Source organism: Ranitomeya imitator, chromosome 3 (genome assembly GCF_032444005.1).
Source record: "Ranitomeya imitator isolate aRanImi1 chromosome 3, aRanImi1.pri, whole genome shotgun sequence".
Taxonomy (NCBI): domain Eukaryota; kingdom Metazoa; phylum Chordata; class Amphibia; order Anura; family Dendrobatidae; genus Ranitomeya; species Ranitomeya imitator.
Genome location: NC_091284.1, coordinates 659,325,409 through 659,346,155, shown reverse-complemented (window position 1 = coordinate 659,346,155; position 20,747 = coordinate 659,325,409). Strand labels below are relative to the sequence as shown.

Below are 20,747 nucleotides of genomic sequence, written 5' to 3'. Positions count from 1 at the left end.
CCCAACACAGAAGCCGTCTCAGGCTCTGTAGATACAGCCTCTCCATGCGCTTCCAGGAAGTCCAATCACAGGCACTTCCAACACACAGGCCATCAGTCCATGGTCTCACCAGGCACTTGCAGGACTCCAGTCCATCCCAGGACAATCCAACACCCTGACCATTCCAGGACTCCAGTCCATACCAGGACAATCCAACACCCTGAGCATTCAGGTCCACAGTCTTTTTAGGTGCTTCCAGGACGTCTCCACTGCCAGGAGACTCCAACACAGACCACCAGGTCCACGGTCTCTCACGTGCTTCCAGGATGACTCCACTCACATGAGCTTCCAACACCAACCATCCAGGACCTTGCACATGGAACAAACAGATCCATACACTGACCATGTGACCAGACCTCAACCACATTATATGGTTGTAACCACTCCCCTAGATGGGAGTGTGCGTGGTTAGCCAGTCCCGCCCAGCTCACCAGCTAACCCTATAAGCCCATGCTTATAAGTAAACACAACAAACTCTTGTGGAACTATAAGTCTCATCATAACCATATCATTTTGAGCTTAAAATGCAGAGCACCTCTACGACACATACCGGCCATTTACAATCCTGCCGGACTTTGTCTTATCACCATAATTATGCCTCTAAGAGCATCCTAAAGCACACACACAGCGCCCCCTGGCTGTAACATGGGTTACCGCACCACAATGGATAATTGTGTACCCTAGGAACCCCTATATAAATATACTGTGCTGTACCCCTATCTAACAGCAGAGGTTGGCACCCTAGTGGGGAAACATTGCGGCACCCCCGGCTCCAAAGTCATAGAGCATGCACACCTGACATCTACACAGTATACTTTTGGGGTGGGCTGCTGACACCTATAGTGTCCCTTCTCACTTGAGGTTCATATAAAATCTACAAAAAAGGTTCAATATTAATCCTTTAGTATTTGTGATTCGATTCACTCTCCCCTACCCATAGACATATACATCTTATGTTTATGTAAAATTGTGTCTTATAATTAATCTTCCTGCCTATTTAGACATTCACTCCTCTGTCATTTAAATACATGACACAATCGAAGGGGATTTTTTTTTTACCTTTATCATTAATGTTTATTGGAAGCCTGGCAATTATGCTGAGCTCCTCTCCACTGAATTACTATGGAAACAAACCACTTGAAAAGATAAGATGATGAGCATAATAGGATCACTTATTTCTTTTACGCTAATGAAGTAAAAGAATCATCTGCTAATGTGGACTCTTCTATTGGAATTTTTAGAATTCTTATCCAATCTTACATATGTTTCCTGGAGATGGCAAAGTGCCCAAGTTCAGATTAATTTTGCTTTATGGATAATAAGACAGCAGAGATTTTTCTCATACATAAAAACATGGACCGTTTTTCACTGATGAAAATAAATAAACTACATAGCTTCTATTCATTGCAATGTTAATCATTAATACGGTAAATGCTGTCTGTTTGCTGTCCATAATTTGTACGGACCCATAGACTTCAATGATTAATCTTGATCTACAGCATTGCTCTCATCAAAAATGGACATGTTGCGAAAAGGTCCACAAAAAACACAGATAGCTGAACAGCCACAAAGATTATAATGGGTATCACAAACACAAATACAACATGTATGTGAGTCACGGATTTATGAATGAGGTGTTATGGCTACTTCTTTGAAAGGATTATCTAATTTTATGACTATGTGGATCAATTTGCCACTTTTCTACTTATAGGAAAACTGATTCTAAAAATTTTTTTCCATGTTAAAGATGACTAATTGAATGTCAAAATTGGTGATTCACCCAAATCTATTTCTTTTTAAAGTTTGCAAGTTTTAACAATTGAATTGCTCATCGCAACATGCCTCACATTATTTCAAGTTTGTCTATTGTCTCCTGTAAACTAATGTTCTTCTAGACCTCTATTTAAAACAACAGGTTTTGCATTGTGATACAAGAAGCAGCAACGTTTAGAAGAAGTGGAAACTGGCAAACCATAATAAATCAAGGTAGATATATAGGCTCTGATTTATTGAGATTGGCATTTTGTATGCTAGTCTTAATGAAGGACTTGCAGCAATAAGATGTGGCAAATTCATTAAGAGGTGCATGCAACATAATGAATTTAGCATATCTTATCAGTGGTGTGTAGAAGTCGCAGGAACATGGGATTAAGGGGTTGAGCGGGAGGCAGAACAAGAGTTAAGGTTTTTTTTTTTCTCTTGGGATACTCCACGCAGGGAGAGTATTGGTGATGGAGGGATGACGGGAACAAAAAGGAATAAACAAGGGAAATTAAACAGTTGGCTAAATAACAGGCAAACTTATTAATCTGAAGTTTTCAGGGAGGTGAAGGCTTGTCCTCCCACGGTGGCGCTGAAGAAAGCGTGCAAAGTCTCTGGCTTGGTCCTGAAGGAAATCGAGGCACTGTCTCCTGATGGAAGCGGTGTCTGGGTTCTCTTGAGTGAGGTCCTGCGCGGACGGAGGAACGTACGGGTCATGACGCAGTCTCTGGTTCCGCTGGAGTATTGCAAAGTTCAGTGGTGGAGGCGGGATGTAAGTTATCCGGCTTCAGCTGATCGTCCTGTTCAAAAGTGGGCCGCGCGCCCGCGTTAGTCTTCAGAACATGACATATGCTCAATCCAGTATCACAGATAGACAAAGACCCACAGTCAGCTCTCTCACAGTCAGCAGGGGTGCAAGATAGCAGTGAGGGATGGTACTGTGTGGTCTCACAGAGCAAGAGTTAACTGTCTCCTGCTGCATAATCTGTCTTCCTGCCGAATGCCTCCTTTCACCGCGCACAGCCCCTTTTATCTCTGTCACGCCCTCTTCAGTAGTGCAAAGGTCCATCCAGGTCTAAATGCTTTCCTCACTGCAACAATGGTGATAGTCCAGATGGTTCGGGGACCAGTATAAGAAAGGCACCACTGGCTCGATCCATCTTACTACACTCCCACTCTCCTTGAGCTCGCCATTCCACAGGCGACAGTTTTTGAAAAATAGGTTGGGGCCTTGTGGCTTCTTGAACAGCCTGCTTCCAAACAAATTAGTCCTGATTGTATTGATTGGGGGGTATTCCAGCAGTTGTTCGTTTGAAGTGCCTTAAGTCAGAAGGAGTATTTGAGTCACCTTAAGTGGTCGAATCAGGCTGCATGGAGGAGGGTGGCGGTGTGTATGGTTCCACCAGTTAGTTATACACCAGGGGATCTCATATAGTTTTACTCCAAATTTCACCATAGCACATAAACCTCTATTGTGTATAACTCAATGAGGTAAGGAGAATTTTCTTTCAAGTATAAACATTTTTATTAACAAACACAAATAAAATAAATTACATACGATAAGAGTACCACAAACCAAGCAGGTTTAAATGGGAGTGTAACCAGGTAATTAAACAATAGCTATATTATGCCCCCATCACAACAAATACCATATATCTCCAAACATTTAGTATAAATAAATATTGTGCAAAGTTGCAAAAATATAGGAGAAAAAGGAGTTTTGGACCTTTAAGAGCAGGGGGAATAGACCTAGTCCAGATCGCTATAGATGTAGCTGGCTGTATAAGGCAGGGTTTTCATTAGAAAGTGAGTTTTTTTCTCTCTTTTTTCTTTTTTATATATAATGGCATGTGCCATATATTATATCCCTACCACCAAAGTAGTTACCCAGCTGAAAATTAGGCAAAAAATGGACCAGAGTATAAATAATAGACTTACATAAAGCTAGTGAAGACCTGGAGCCCCAGCCTGCCGCCTCGACGCGCGTTTCGCTGTTTTCCTTCTTCAGGAAGCGTGGCTAAAGCAAAGCTCATATCCGTATATATCGAGGGAGTGGGCCAATGGGAAGATGGCGATTAAGCAGGTGTCAGCTAATATATGGCGCATGCGCCGGTGCTTCCCGGCTCCAAATGGGTACCTCCTTCTGCGCTCTTGAAACGCAAGCGGTCCACCGCTGCCTAGCAGCGGGGGGCGCCCGCGTGTCACCTGAGCACATCGGGAAGATCCGAGCGCGGTAACATCCGGTCATGCGCACTAGCTGAAGAACAGGGAAGAAATCCTAAGCAAGCGCAGTCGCGTCCAAGCTCAAAGCAGGTACCTCCCTCGGCGCGCCTGCGACGTGAGCGATCCCCAGTTGCTAAGCAACGGGAAACGCTACAACGTCACAGAAGCGCGCCAGGAAAGGCACAAGCATAGAAACGCCTAGCTATGCCTGCAAAAAAAGGAGTATATAGGACAGAGAGATCCTGGGCATGTGCAAACGTGACTAGTACCCTATTAGCTGCTATAGTGAAAATTTCGGACATAAAAATATCGAACCGAACTCGCTGACAATAACGAAAAAGAGATATATCTGTAGCAACAACTAAAGAATGAAAATCATATAACAGCAAAAAAAGAAAGAATAATAGGTGAACATATAAGAACTACCGAATATAATGGTAGATAGTATGTAAATACTAAATGTGGTTAAAATAGCAGTGTATATTACTCATACAAAGAATATATATATAAAGTGCTACTAATTAGTTGTGTGCATTGGTACCTGCGGTCAAACTAAGACAATGACCACCTGTGCCAATATAAATCTTATACAAGAAGAAGTTTTTTTGATTAAAATTTTTTTTTTTTTTCCAAAATAATAGTGTGAGTAAGAATAGGGTGAAATTTTAGGTGATGCTAAAATTGTGTTATATTATAAAAAACTTTTTTTGATGTGTACCTGTTATAGTATAAAAAACACTTGCTTCTATATCAGCAATAAATATTTAAAAAGAAAACATAGAAGCATGACACATATTAGAACAGCCAATATAATGCGAAGGAATCTTAGAAGTTTCTCAGAGTCCATATTTGAGAGTCTTTAAACAGTCCAGATGCTCTTGTATTTTCCAGATGCAGGTTAATTCTCCACTTCCATACAAGCCCTTGGCCATCTCCACTCATAAACAAACAATCTAGAATAGTAGAACAAGAATATCAATATCAAATAAAAACAATTAAAACCTAACGAATACAAGATAAAAACTATCCATAATGAAACCAAATTTAAAGAAATGAGCCAAACCCATGGCTCTTATTTAACCCATGGGGTACCAGAGTATTCAGCCTAAAAATCCAGCGGCTTTCTACCTGAGATAGCACCTTAAATAAGTTCCCTCCCCTAGGATATTTTTATGTCCGAAATTTTCACTATAGCAGCTAATAGGGTACTAGTCACGTTTGCGCATGCCCAGGATCTCTCTGTCCTATATGCTCCTTTTTTTGCAGGCATAGCTAGGCGTTTCTATGCTTGTGCCTTTCCTGGCGCGCTTCTGTGACGTTGTAGCATTTCCCGTTGCTTAGCAACTGGGGATCGCTCACGTCGCAGGCGCGCCGAGGGAGGTACCTGCTTTGAGCTTGGACGCGACTGCGCTTGCTTAGGATTTCTTCCCTGTTCTTCAGCTAGTGCGCATGACCGGATGTTACCGCGCTCGGATCTTCCCGATGTGCTCAGGTGATGCGCGGGCGCCCCCCGCTGCTAGGCAGTGGTGGACCGCTTGCGTTTCAAGAGCGCAGAAGGAGGTACCCATTTGGAACCGGGAAGCACCGGCGCATGCGCCATATATTAGCTGACACCTGCTTAATCGCCATCTTCCCATTGGCCCACTCCCTCGATATATACGGATATGAGCCTTGCTTTAGCCACGCCTCCTGAAGAAGGAAAACAGCGAAACGCGCGTCGAGGCGGCAGGCTGGGGCTCCAGGTCTTCACTAGCTTTATGTAAGTCTATTATTTATACTCGGGTCCATTTTTTGCCTAATTTTCAGCTGGGTAACTACTTCGGTGGTAGGGATATAATATACAGTTAGGGCCAGAAATATTTGGACAGTGACACAAGTTTTGTTATTTTAGCTGTTTACAAAAACATGTTCAGAAATACAATTATATATATAATATGGGCTGAAAGTGCACACTCCCAGCTGCAATATGATAGTTTCCACATCCAAATCGGAGAAAGGGTTTAGGAATCATAGCTCTGCAAAGCATAGCGTCGTCTTTTTCAAGGGACCAAAAGTAATTGGACAATGGACTCTAAGGGCTGCAATTAACTCTGAAGGCGTCTCCCTCGTTAACCTGTAATCAATGAAGTAGTTAAAAGGTCAGGGGTGGATTCCAGGTGTGTGGTTTTGCATTTGGAAGCTGTTGCTGTGAGCAGACAACATGCGGTCAAAGAAACTCTCAATTGAGGTGATGCAGAACATCCTGAGGCTGAAAAAAAAGAAAAAATCCATCAGAGAGATAGCAGACATGCTTGGAGTAGCAAAATCAACAGTTGGGTACATTCTGAGAAAAAAGGAATTGACTGGTGAGCTTGGGAACTCAAAAAGGCCTGGGCGTCCACGGATGACAACAGTGGTGGATGATCGCCGCATACTTAATTTGGTGAAGAAGAACCCGTTCACAACATCAACTGAAGTCCAGAACACTCTCAGTGAAGTAGGTGTATCTGTCTCTAAGTCAACAGTAAGGACAAGACTCCATGACAGTAAATACAAAGGGTTCACATCTAGATGCAAACCATTCATCAATACCAAAAATAGACAGGCCAGAGTTAAGTTTGCAGAAAAACACCTCAAGAAGCCAGCTCAGTTCTGGAAAAGTATTCTATGGACAGATGAGACAAAGATCAACCTGTACCAGAATGATGGGAAGAAAAAAGTTTGGAGAAGAAAGGGAACGGCACATGATCCAAGGCACACCACATCCTCTGTAAAACATGTTGGGGGCAACGTGATGGCATGGGCATGCATGGCTTTCAATGGCACTGGGTCACTTGTGTTTATTGATGACATAAGAGCAGACAAGAGTAGCCGGATGAATTCTGAAGTGTACCGGGATATACTTTCAGCCCAGATTCAGCCAAATGCTGCAAAGTTGATTGGACGGCGCTTCGTAGTACAGATGGACAATGACCCCAAGCATACAGCCAAAGCTACCCAGGAGTTCATGAGTGCCAAAAAGTGGAACATTCTGCAATGGCCAAGTCAATCTCCAGATCTAAACCCAATTGAGCATGCATTTCACTTGCTCAAATCCAGACTTAAGACGGAAAGACCCACAAACAAGCAAGACCTGAAGGCTGCGGCTGTAAAGGCCTGGCAAAGCATTAAGAAGGAGGAAACCCAGCGTTTGGTGATGTCCATGGGTTCCAGACTTAAGGCAGTGATTGCCTCCAAAGGATTTGCAACAAAATATTGAAAATAAAAATATTTTGTTTGGGTTATGTTTATTTGTCCAATTACTTTTGACCTCCTAAAATGTGGAGTGTTTGTAAAGAAATGTGTACAATTCCTACATTTTCTATCAGATATTTTTGTTCAACCCTTCAAATTAAACGTTACAATCTGCACTTGAATTCTGTTGTAGAGGTTTCATTTCAAATCCAATGTGGTGGCATGCAGAGCCCAACTCGCGAAAATTGTGTCACTGTCCAAATATTTCTGGCCCTAACTGTATGGCACATGCCATTATATATAAAAAAGAAAAAAAGAGAGAAAAAAACCCTGCCTTATACAGCCAGCTGCATCTATAGCGATCTGGACTAGGTCTATTCCCCCTGCTCTTAAAGGGCCAAAACTCCTTTTTCTCCTATATTTTTGCAACTTTGCACAAGATTTATTTATACGAAATGTTTGGAGATATATGGTATTTGTTGTGATGGGGGCATAATATAGCTATTGTTTAACCCCTTAGTGACAGAGCCAATTTGGTACTTAATGACCAGGCCAATTTTTGCAATTCTGACCACTGTCACTTTATGAGGTTATAACTCTGGAACGCTTCAACGGATCCCGCTGATTCTGAGATTGTTTTTTCGTGACATATTGTACTTCATGTTAGTGGTAACATTTCTTCGATATTACTTGCGATTATTTATGAAAAAAACGGAAATATGGCGAAAATTTTTAAAATTTTGCAATTTTCAAACTTTGTATTTTTATGCCCTTAAATCAGAGAGATATGTCATGAAAAATAGTTAATAAATAACATTTCCCACATGTCTACTTTACATCAGCACAATTTTGGAAACAAAATTTTTTTTTGTTAGGGAGTTATAAGGGTTAAAAGTTGACCAGCAATTTCTCATTTTTACAACACCATTTGTTTTTTAGGGACCACATCACATTTGAAGTCATTTTGAGGGGTCTATATGATAGAAAATAATCAAGTGTGACACCATTCTAAAAACTACACCCCTCAAGGTTCTCAAAACCACATTCAAGAAGTTTATTAACCCTTTACGTGCTTCACAGGAACTGAAACAATGTGGAAGGAAAAAATGAACATTTAACTTTTTTTTGCAAACATCTTCATTCAGAACCATTTTTTTTATTTTCACAAGTGTAAAAACAGAAATGTAACCATAAATTTTATTATGCAATTTCTCCTGAATATGCCAATACCCCATATGTGGGGGTAAACCACTGTTAGGGCGCACCGCAGAACTTAGAAGTGAAGGAGCGCCGTTTGACTTTTTCAATGCAGAATTGGCTGGAATTGAGATCGGACACCATGTCACATTTAGAGAGCCCCTGAGGTACCTAAACAGTGGAAACTCCCCACAAGTGACACCATTTTGGAAACTAGACCCCTTAAGGAACTTATCTAGATGTGTGGTGAGCACTTTGAACCCTCAAGTGCTTCACAGAAGTTTATAACGTAGAGCCGTGAAAATAAAAAATCGCTTTTGTTTACACAAAAATGATCTTTTCGCCCACAAATTCTTATTTTCACAAGGGTAACAGGAGAAATTAGACCACAAAAGTTGTTGTGCAATTTCTCCTGAGTACGCTGATACCCAATATGTGGGGGTAAACAACTGTTAGGGCGCACCGCAGAGCTTGGAAGAGAAGGAGTGCCGTTTTACTTTTTCAATGTAGAATTGGCTGGAATTGAGATTGGACGCCATGTCGCGTTTGGAGAGCCCCTGATGTGCCTAAACAGTAGAAACCCCCCACAAGTGACACCATTTTGGAAACTAGACCCCTTAAGGAACTTATCTAGATGTGTGGCGAGTACTTTGAACCCCCATGTGCTTCACAGAAGTTTATAACGTAGAGCCGTGAAAAAAAAAATTGCATTTTTTCTACAAAAATGATCTTTTTGCCCACAAATTTTTATTTTCACAAGGGTAACAGGAGAAATTAGACCACTAAAGTTGTTGTGCAATTTCTCCTGAGTACGTCGATACCCAATATGTGGGGGTAAACCACTGTTTGGGCGCACCGCAGAGCTTGGAAGAGAAAAAGTGCCGTTTTACTTTTTCAATGTAGAATTGGCTGGAATTGAGATCGGACGCCATGTCGCGTTTGGAGAGCCCCTGATGTGCCTAAACAGTAGAAATCCCCCACAAGTGACCCCATTTTGGAAACTAGACCCCCCATGGAACTTATCTAGATGTGTGGTGAGAACCTTGAATGCCCAAGTGCTTCACAGAAGTTTATAATGCAGAGCCGTGAAAATAAAAAAAATTTTTTTTTTCCACAAAAAAGATTTTTTAGCCACCAAATTTTTATTTTCACAAGGGTAACAAGAGAAATTGGACCCCAAAAGTTGTTGTCCAATTTGTCCTGAGTATGCTGATGTGCCATATGTTGGGGTAAACCACTGTTTGGGCGCACGGCAGAGCTCGGAAGGGAAGGAGCGCCTTTTTGGAATGCAGACTTTGATAGAATGGTCTGTGGGCATTATGTTGCGATTGCAGAGCCCCTGATGTACCTAAACTGTAGTAACCCCCCACAAGTGACCCCATTTTGGAAACTAGACCCCCCAAGGAACTTATCTAGATGTGTGGTGAGAACTTTGAATGCCCAAGTTCTTCACAGAAGTTTAGAATGCAGAGTCGTGAAAATAAAAAATATTTTTTTTTTCACAAAAAAGATTTTGTAGCCCCCAAGTTTTTATTTTCACAAGGGTAACAAGAGAAATTGGACCCCAGAAGTTGTTGTCCAATTTATCCCGAGTACGCTGATGCCCCATATGTGAGGGTAACCCACTGTTTGGGCGCACGGCAGAGCTCAGAAGGGAGGGAGCACCATTTGACTTTTTGAGCGCAAAATTGGCTGTCATGTTTGGAGACCCCCTGATGTACCTAAACAGTGGAAACCCCCCAATTCTAGCTCCAACCCTAACCCCAACACACCCCTAACCCTAATCCCAACCTCATCCATAATCCTAATCACTAACCCTAACCATAATCACAACCCTTACCCCAAAACAACCCTAATGTCAACCCTAACCATAACCCTAATCAAAACCCTAAATCCAACACACCCCTAATCCTAATCTCAACCCTAACCTCAAACCTAACCCTAATCCCAATACACCCCTAATCACAACCCTAACCTTAACCCTAATCCCAAACCTAACCCTAATCCCAAGCGTAACCCTAATGCCAACCCTAACCCTAATACCAACCCTAATCCAAACCCTAACCCTAATCCCAGCTCTAACCCTAACTTTAGCCCCAACCCTAGCCCTAACTTTAGCCCCAACCCTAACCCTAGCCCTAGGGCTACTTTCACACTTGCGTCGTTTGGCATTCCGTCGCAATCCGTCGTTTTGGACAAGAAACGGATCCTGCAAATGTGCCCGCAGGATGCGTTTTTTGCCCATAGACTTGTATTGCCGACGGATCGTGACGGATGGCCACACGTCGCGTCCGTCGTGCACTGGATCAGTTGTGTTTTGGCAGAGCGTCGGCACAAAAAAACGTTCAATGAAACGTTTTTTTGTACGTCGCATCCGCCATTTCTGACCGCGCATGTGTGGCCGTAACTCCGCCCCCTCCTCCCCAGGACATAGATTGGGCAGCGGATGTGTTGAAAAACTACAGCTGCTGCCCACGTTGTGCACAATTTTCACAACGTGCGTCGGTATGTCGGGCCGACGCATTGCGACGGCCCCGTACCGACGTAAGTGTGAAAGAAGCCTAACCCTAAGTTTAGCCCCAACCCTAACCCTAAATTTAGCCCCAACCCTAACCCTAACCCTACCCCTAACCTAACCCTACCCCTAACCCTACCCCTAACCCTAACCCTACCCCTAACCTAACCCTACCCCTACCCCTACCCCTAACCCTAACCTAACCCTACCCCTAACCTAACCCTACCCCTAACCCTACCCCTAACCCTACCCCTACCCCTAACCCTAACCCTACCCCTACCCCTAACCCTAACCCTACCCCTAACCCTACCCCTACCCCTAATTTTAGCCCCAACTGCTGTTCTCCTGCCGGCCGGCAGATGGAGACGGATGGCGGGCGCACTGGGCATGCGTCCGCCATGTTCTGCTGCCGGCGGCCAGGAGGAGCAGCAAGAGGATCCAGGGACCTAGGTGAGTATGCTAGGGTCCCCGAATCCCCCTATTTCTCTGTCCTCTGATGTGCGATCACATCAGAGGACAGAGAATTACACTTTACTTTTTTTTTTTTTTTTTGCGGTCGCCGGTAAACAGTTAATTACCGGCGATCGCAAAACAGGGGTCGGTAATACCGACCCCGATCGTGCTCTTTGGGGTCTCGGCTACCTCCGGCAGCCGAGACCCCAAAGATTCTCCCGGTGCCGGCCGGCGGGCGCACTGTGCATGCGCCCGCCATTTTGAAGATGGCGGCGCCCACCGGGAGACACGAGGAGCATCGGGGGAGCTAAGTGAGTATTGGGGGGCCACCTGGGACCCCTTTTCTCTGTCCTCCGATGTGCGATCACATCGGAGGACAGAGAAATTAAAGAGATCGCTTTTTTTTTTTTTTTTTGCGATCGCCGGTAAACGGTTAATTACCGGCGATCGCAAATGCGGGGTGGGTTAAAAACCCCCCGAATCATGTTCTCTGGGGTCTCGGCTACCCTCGGCAGCCGAGACCCCGGAGAAAATCGGCCTCTGGGGGGCGCTATGGACTTTTTCCACAGCGCCGTTAATTAACGGCGCTGTGGTTTAAGTACCCTTAGCGGCCGCCGTTAAAAGGCGTATCGGCGGTCGCTAAGGGGTTAATTACCTGGTTACACTCCCATTTAAACCTGCTTGGTTTGTGGTACTCTTATCGTATGTAATTTATTTTATGTGTGTGTGTGCAAGGCAATCTTGCCTTGTGCAGGCGTGTACTATGGAGGACAGAGAATGAACTTCAATCCAATATTGCAGCCAGCATGCAACCAGCAGGTAAGGAAAGGGTGAATCAAACACCCGAAAACTCCGCCCATATGACCCAAAACCAGTCCCGCCAAATTCAGGTGACAGGTTCCCTTTAAAAAGATGAGAGGCGTCTGTAATTTACATCATAGGTAGACCTCAACTATGGGAGACAAACTGAGAAAAAAAAATCCAGAAAATCACATTGTCTGTTTTTTTTAACATTTTATTTGCATATTATGGTGGAAAATAAGTATTTGGTCAGAAACAAACAATCAAGATTTCTGGCTCTCACAGACCTGTAACTTCTTCTTTAAGAGTCTCCTCTTTCCTCCACTCATTACCTGTAGTAATGGCACCTGTTTAAACTTGTTATCAGTATAAAAAGACACCTGTGCACAGCCTCAAACAGTCTGACTCCAAACTCCACTATGGTGAAGACCAAAGAGCTGTCAAAGGACACCAGAAACAAAATTGTAGCCCTGCACCAGGCTGGGAAGACTGAATCTGCAATAGCCAACCAGCTTGGAGTGAAGAAATCAACAGTGGGAGCAATAATCAGAAAATGGAAGACATACAAGACCACTGATAATCTCCCTCGATCTGGGGCTCCACGCAAAATCCCACCCCGTGGGGTCAGAATGATCACAAGAACGGTGAGCAAAAATCCCAAAACCACGCGGGGGGACCTAGTGAATGAACTGCAGAGAGCTGGGACCAATGTAACAAGGCCTACCATAAGTAACACACTACGCCACCATGGACTCAGATGCTGCAGTGCCAGACGTGTCCCACTGCTTAAGCCAGTACATGTCCGGGCCCGTCTGAAGTTTGCTAGAGAGCATTTGGATGATCCAGAGGAGTTTTGGGAGAATGTCCTATGGTCTGATGAAACCAAACTGGAACTGTTTGGTAGAAACACAACTTGTCGTGTTTGGAGGAAAAAGAATACTGAGTTGCATCCATCAAACACCATACCTACTGTAAAGCATGGTGGTGGAAACATCATGCTTTGGGGCTGTTTCTCTGCAAAGGGGCCAGGACGACTGATCCGGGTACATGAAAGAATGAATGGGGCCATGTATCGTGAGATTTTGAGTGCAAACCTCCTTCCATCAGCAAGGGCATTGAAGATGAAACATGGCTGGGTCTTTCAACATAACAATGATCCAAAGTGTTGTGGATTCTGTTTTTGGGCTCCCTCTGGTGGTTACAGATGGTACTGGGTGACTTGTGTTCTCTGCGGTCTCTGGTGTCCACCTGTTCTATCAGGATATGGGAGTTAACTATTTAACCTCTGGAGGCAAGAGAGGTCTGTGTTTCTTCTAATAGGGAAAGTTAGTTCTTCGGCTGGCGCGAGACGTCTAGGAATCATCGTAGGCACGTTCCCCGGCTACAGCTAGTTGTGTGTTGAGGTTCAGGATCGCGGTCAGCTCAGTTTCCATCACCCTAGAGCTGGTTTTGTTTTTTGTGCTTGTCCTTTTGTGATCCCCTGCCATTGGGATCATGACAGTATAGCCGGCCAAAAAGTGGTAATCGTATTGGCTGAAGAAGGAGAAAAGTAGTCTGAGGAAGTTTTTTTTTTTTTTTTTTTTTCCCCTCAGAGTTTGCTGCATAGCCTTAATTACAGCCTGGCTGCGTCTTACCTCCTCTTAATCCTTGAATGGCTCTGACCTCAGCTGTTTATCATGGACGTCCAGAGTTTGGCTTCCAGCCTGAATAATCTTGCTGCTAAGGTTCCAAATATACAAGATTTTGTTGTACATGCTCCTATGTCTGAACCTAGAATTCCTATCCCAGAGTTTTTTTCTGGAGATAGATCTAGTTTTCTGAATTTTAGGAACAATTGCAAGTTGTTTCTTTCTTTGAAATCTCGCTCTTCTGGAGACCCTGCTCAGCAAGTCAAGATTGTTATATCTTTCCTGCGGGGTGACCCTCAGAATTGGGCATTTGCATTGGCACCAGGGGATCCTGCGTTGCTCAATGTGGATGCGTTTTTTCTGGCATTGGGTTTGCTCTATGAGGAACCTAACCTAGAGATTCAGGCTGAAAAAGCTTTATTGGCTCTCTCTCAGGGGCAAGATGAAGCAGAAATATATTGTCAGACATTTCGGAAATGGTCGGTGCTTACTCAGTGGAATGAGTGCGCCCTGGCTGCAAGATTCAGAGATGGCTTTTCTGAGGCCATTAAAGATGTCATGGTGGGGTTCCCTGCGCCTACAGGTCTGAATGAGTCTATGACTATGGCTATTCAGATTGATCGGCGTTTACGGGAGCGCAAACCTGTGCACCATTTGGCGGTGTCTTCTGAACAGGCACCTGAGACAATGCAATGTGATAGAATTCAGTCCAGAAGTGATCGGCAAAACTATAGGCGGAAAAATGGGTTGTGTTTTTATTGTGGTGATTCAGCTCATGTTATATCAGCATGCTCTAAACGCACAAAAAAGGTTGATAAGTCTGTTGCCATTAGTACTTTACAGTCTAAGTTCATTCTGTCTGTGACTCTGATTTGTTCATTATCAGCCATTTCCGTCGATGCCTATGTGGATTCAGGCGCTGCCCTGAGTCTTATGGATTGGTCATTTGCCAACCGCTGTGGGTTTACTCTGGAGCCTCTGGAAGTCCCTATTCCTTTGAAAGGAATTGACTCTACACCTTTGGCTATGAATAAACCTCAGTACTGGACACAAGTGACCATGCGTATGACTCCCGTTCATCAGGAGGTGATTCGCTTCCTGGTACTGTATAATTTACATGATGTCTTAGTGCTTGGTCTGCCATGGTTACAAACTCAGAACCCAGTCTTGGACTGGAAAACGATGTCTGTGTTAAGCTGGGGATGTCAGGGGGTTCATGATGATGCACCTCCGATTTCTATCGCTTCATCTACTCCTTCTGAGGTTCCGGTATTTTTGTCTGATTATCGGGATGTTTTTGAGGAGCCTAAGCTCAATTCGCTTCCTCCTCACAGGGATTGCGATTGTGCTATAGATTTGATTCCTGGCAGTAAATTTCCTAAAGGTCGTTTGCTCAATCTGTCAGTGCCAGAGCATACTGCTATGCGGGATTATGTTAAGGAGTCCTTGGAAAAGGGACATATCCGTCCATCTTCGTCCCCTTTGGGAGCAGGTTTTTTTTTGTGGCCAAAAAAGATGGTTCCTTGAGGCCTTGTATAGATTACCGTCTTTTGAATAAGATTACAGTTAAATATCAGTATCCTTTGCCATTGTTGACTGATTTGTTCGCTCGCATTAAGGGGGCTAAATGGTTCACTAAGATTGATCTTCGGGGTGCGTATAATCTTGTGCGGATAAAGCAGGGTGATGAGTGGAAGACCGCATTTAATACGCCTGAGGGCCATTTTGAGTATTTGGTGATGCCTTTTGGACTTTCTAATGCTCCTTCTGTCTTCCAGTCCTTTATGCACGATATTTTCCGTGAATATCTGGATAAATTTATGATTGTGTATTTGGATGATGTTTTGGTTTTTTCGGATGACTGGGAGTCCCATGTTCAGCAGGTCAGGAAGGTGTTTCAGGTCCTGCGGGCCAATTCTTTGTTTGTAAAAGGTTCAAAGTGTCTCTTTGGAGTCCAGAAGATTTCTTTTTTGGGGTATATTTTTTCCCCTTCTACTATTGAGATGGATCCCGTCAAGGTTCAGGCTATTTGTGACTGGACGCAGCCTACATCTCTTAAGAGTCTACAGAAGTTCTTGGGCTTTGCTAATTTTTATCGTCGTTTCATAACTAATTTTTCTAGTGTTGTTAAGCCTTTCACGGATTTGACTAAGAAGGGTGCTGATGTTGCTGATTGGTCTCCTGCGGCTGTGGAGGCCTTTCAGGAACTTAAGCGCCGGTTTTCTTCTGCTCCTGTGTTGCGTCAGCCAGATGTTTCGCTTCCTTTTCAGGTTGAGGTTGATGCTTCCGAGATTGGAGCGGGGGCGGTTTTGTCACAGAGAAGCTCCGATTGCTCAGTGATGAAGCCATGTGCGTTCTTTTCTAGAAAGTTTTCGCCCACTGAGCGGAATTATGATGTTGGTAATCGGGAGCTTATGGCCATGAAGTGGGCATTTGAGGAGTGGCGTCATTGGCTTGAGGGTGCTAGACATCGTGTGGTGGTCTTGACTGATCACAAAAATCTGATTTACTTTGAGTCTGCCAAGCGTCTGAATCCTAGACAGGCTCGTTGGTCACTGTTTTTCTCCCGTTTCGATTTTGTGGTTTCATACCTGCCAGGTTCAAAGAATGTGAAGGCGGATGCTCTTTCTAGGAGTTTTGTGCCTGACTCCCCTGGAAATTCTGAGCCCACTGGTATCCTTAGGGATGGGGTGATTTTGTCGGCTGTCTCCCCAGACTTGCGACGTGCTTTGCAGGAGTTTCAGGCGGATAAACCTGATCGTTGTCCGCCTGAAAGACTGTTTGTTCCGGATAATTGGACCAGTAGAGTCATCTCCAAGGTCCATTCTTCTGCGTTGGCAGGTCATCCTGGAATATTTGGTACTAGAGACTTGGTGGCCAGGTCTTTTTGGTGGCCTTCCTTGTCGAGGGATGTGCGTTCTTTTGTGCAGTCTTGTGAAGTTTGCGCTCGGGCTAAGCCTTGCTGTTCTCGGGCCAGTGGATTGTTGTCACCTTTGCCTATCCCGAAGAGGCCTTGGACGCACATTTCCATGGACTTTATTTCGGATCTCCCTGTCTCTCAAAAAATGTCCGTCATCTGGGTTGTGTGTGACCGCTTTTCTAAGATGGTTCATCTGGTACCCTTGCCTAAGTTACCTTCCTCCTCTGAGTTGGTCCCTCTGTTTTTTCAGAACGTGGTTTGTTTGCATGGGATTCCGGAGAACATCGTTTCTGACAGGGGATCCCAGTTTGTGTCTAGATTTTGGCGGACGTTCTGTGCTAAGATGGGCATTGATTTGTCCTTTTCGTCTGCGTTCCATCCTCAGACGAATGGCCAGACGGAATGAACTAATCAGACCTTGGAAACTTATTTAAGGTGTTTTGTTTCTGCTGATCAGGATGACTGGGTTACCTTTTTGCCGCTTGCCGAATTTGCCCTTAATAATCGGGCTAGTTCTGCTACCTTGGTTTCTCCTTTCTTTTGTAATTCGGGGTTTCATCCTCGTTTTTCCTCTGGTCAGGTGGAGCCTTCTGATTGTCCTGGAGTGGACATGGTGGTGGATAGGTTGCATCAGATTTGGAGTCATGTGGTGGACAATTTGAAGTTGTCCCAGGAGAGGGCTCAGCAGTTTGCTAATCGCCGTCGCCGCGTGGGTCCTCGACTTCGTGTTGGGGACTTGGTGTGGTTGTCTTCTCGTTTTGTTCCTATGAAGGTCTCATCTCCTAAGTTCAAGCCTCGGTTCATCGGTCCCTATAGGATCTTGGAAATTCTTAACCCTGTGTCGTTTCGTTTGGATCTCCCGGCATCGTTTGCTATTCATAATGTGTTCCATCGGTCGTTGTTGCGGAAGTATGAGGTACCTGTTGTTCCTTCGCTTGAGCCTCCTGCTCCGGTGCTGGTGGAGGGAGAATTGGAGTATGTTGTGGAGAAGATCTTGGATTCTCGTGTTTCCAGACGGAAACTCCAATATTTGGTCAAGTGGAAGGGTTATGGTCAGGAGGATAATTCTTGGGTGGTTGCCTCTGATGTTCATGCTGCTGATTTGGTCCGTGCATTTCATAGGGCTCATCCTGGTCGCCCTGGTGGTTCTCGTGAGGGTTCGGTGACCCCTCCTCAAGGGGGGGGTACTGTTGTGGATTCTGTTTTTGGGCTCCCTCTGGTGGTTACAGATGGTACTGGGTGACTTGTGTTCTCTGCGGTCTCTGGTGTCCACCTGTTCTATCAGGATATGGGAGTTTCCTATTTAACCTGGCTTTCTTGTAATTTCCTCGCCGGCTATCAATGTAATCAGTGTGTCTTGTTACCTCTGCTTCCCGCTTCTGTATTCTTCAGGACAAGCTAAGTTTTTGATTTTCCTGTTCCACGTTTTGCTTAATTTTTGTCTTAGTCCAGCTTGCAGATATGTGATTCCTTTTTGCTGGTTGCTCTAGTGGGCTGATATTACTCCTCATGTTCCATGAGTTGGAACATGAGTTCAAGTAATTTCAGGATGGTTTTTTGTAGGGTTTTTCGCTGACCGCGCAGTTCACTTTTGTATCCTCTGCTATCTAGTTTTAGCGGGCCTCATTTTGCTGAATCTGTTTTCATAACTACGTATGTGCTTTCCTCTCATTTCACCGTCATTACATGTGGGGGGCTGCTATTTCTGTGGGGTGTTTCTCTGGAGGCAAGAGAGGTCTGTGTTTCTTCTAATAGGGAAAGTTAGTTCTTCGGCTGGCGCGAGACGTCTAGGAATCATCGTAGGCACGTTCCCCGGCTACAGCTAGTTGTGTGTTGAGGTTCAGGATCGCGGTCAGCTCAGTTTCCATCACCCTAGAGCTGGTTTTGTTTTTTGTGCTTGTCCTTTTGTGATCCCCTGCCATTGGGATCATGACACCAAAGCACACTGCCAGGGCAACGAAGGAGTGGCTTCGTAAGAAGCATTTCAAGGTCCTGGAGTGGCCTAGCCAGTCTCCAGATCTCAACCCTATAGAAAACCTTTGGAGGGAGTTGAAAGTCCGTGTTGCCAAGCGAAAAGCCAAAAACATCACTGCTCTAGAGGAGATCTGCATGGAGGAATGGGCCAACATACCAACAACAGTGTGTGGCAACCTTGTGAAGACTTACAGAAAACGTTTGACCTCGGTCATTGCCAACAAAGGATATATTACAAAGTATTGAGATGAAATTTTGTTTCTGACCAAATACTTATTTTCCACCATAATATGCAAATAAAATGTTAAAAAAACAGACAATGTGATTTTCTGGATTTTTTTTTTCTCAGTTTGTCTCCCATAGTTGAGGTCTACCTATGATGTAAATTACAGACGCCTCTCATCTTTTTAAATGGTGGAACTTGCACTATTGCTGACTGACTAAATACTTTTTTGCCCCACTGTAAGCAGTGTAATTAACAAGTATAACTTTTTATATACTGTAATTGAATTTCACTTAGATATTTCTGCATGCTGCTGTGAACATTCTGGGCCATATTATTAGTTGGATTATTTACCACTTTCTTACTGCTTCCACACAGGAATAGTCTGGGAATCACAGACCATACTGCAAATCTTTCATGAAAAAAAAAACCTGCATCCATCGACTGCCTTATTATTGACCTGAGATCTGCCCCTCGCTGTCTGCGTTAGTTATTTTGTGAGAAGTTCTGTTAATGCGATTATTTTTCTGTAGTTCTCACCGTTGTTATTTTACCCAATGGGACACATTAGACATTTTTGTTACCATAAAGTAAGTTTTAATATGTTGCTCTTACAAATATAAACATTAGTATTTCTTCGCCTCCAGCTATTTTGCTGTGTGAAAATCCAGGAATTGTTTCAGTACATGATTATGGAAACTATTGAGTCGTATACACCTGAGAAAACTGAGGAAGAGACCGAGGATGAACAAACACCGGCTCCCATTTCTGATGAGATGAAAGCTCTATGTGAACTCAGAAAACAGTAAGTATGCTATATAGGACCTTGTATGTAATCCAGAAAATACTGCTAATTAGACTCCTGATGTGGATAATAGCATCCTTAGAGAATGTTCAGAGTTTCTTTGAATATTTTGTTGATTGTATTATATATTATGCAAATGTGTATAGATGAGGCATTATTTTTTTCATAATGCAAGAGACCTAAAGTGAATATCCACCTTCTAATAAAATGTTAGTTATAAAGATATATTAAAAAAATAATTATGCAAGAATGTCAGACCTAAAACTATTTTTTACATTCCGACTCCGATTTCATAAATGGCACATGTATAATAAGTAGTAAAAATAAATATTGAATATAGTCCTTTGATTAATAGAACACAAGTGATGGTAGCCGTTCGAAAAGTGAGGTGGATAAAAGGTGGGAGGACTCTTCTATAAAGACCCGCTCATCAAGAAGGCAAGAGGCAAGCGAGAGTAACAAGATGGGGTGATAGCTGGTGAAAGAGGACTAGATGATGGTGGATTTTTAAGAGGGTGTATTGGCTACACTCCATGGTGGATAAATACATCAAGAAGAGGGTCAGGGTGTGTGGAGTGGGCTCAGAAACTGAGGGCAGATGCCAGCTGTGTTATCTGTCAGGCATCTGCCTTTAACAGCATCAACTGGCACAGTTCTTTCTGGCGCTCATGAGCCTCTAGGTGACGCGATTACAGGGTGCTGATTGCCTCCTAAAAGCCCTTATTACATCCATGTTCATTCTCTTGTGGAGTCCAGGAACAGGCCGTGAATTTTATTATATACTGCTATAGCAAGTATTGCCGTATGTAGAACAAGTGCTCAAACAATCTTAGATTCAAGTCCCTTATGGGATCGGGGGAAAAAAAGTGATTAGTAAAGAAAAACTTTAAAAATATTTAAAAAATAAGTTTCTTCCTAGTTAAAAATAAAGAAATGTAAAAATAAAAAAAAAAACAACATTTTAGGTATCACTGCATCCATAAGACTCCGATCTA

At 43.7% G+C, this 20,747-nt stretch overlaps 1 protein-coding gene across 1 annotated transcript in view; it reads left to right on the top strand.

Moving 5' to 3' along the window:
* ERICH6B (glutamate rich 6B) overlaps positions 1-20,747 on the top strand; it is a 329,007-nt gene that overhangs the window by 176,669 nt on the left and 131,591 nt on the right. The window contains exon 7 of the mRNA XM_069760223.1: positions 19,595-19,752. Coding sequence (XP_069616324.1) covers positions 19,595-19,752 — 158 coding nt within the window. The remainder of the gene's footprint in view (positions 1-19,594; positions 19,753-20,747) is intronic.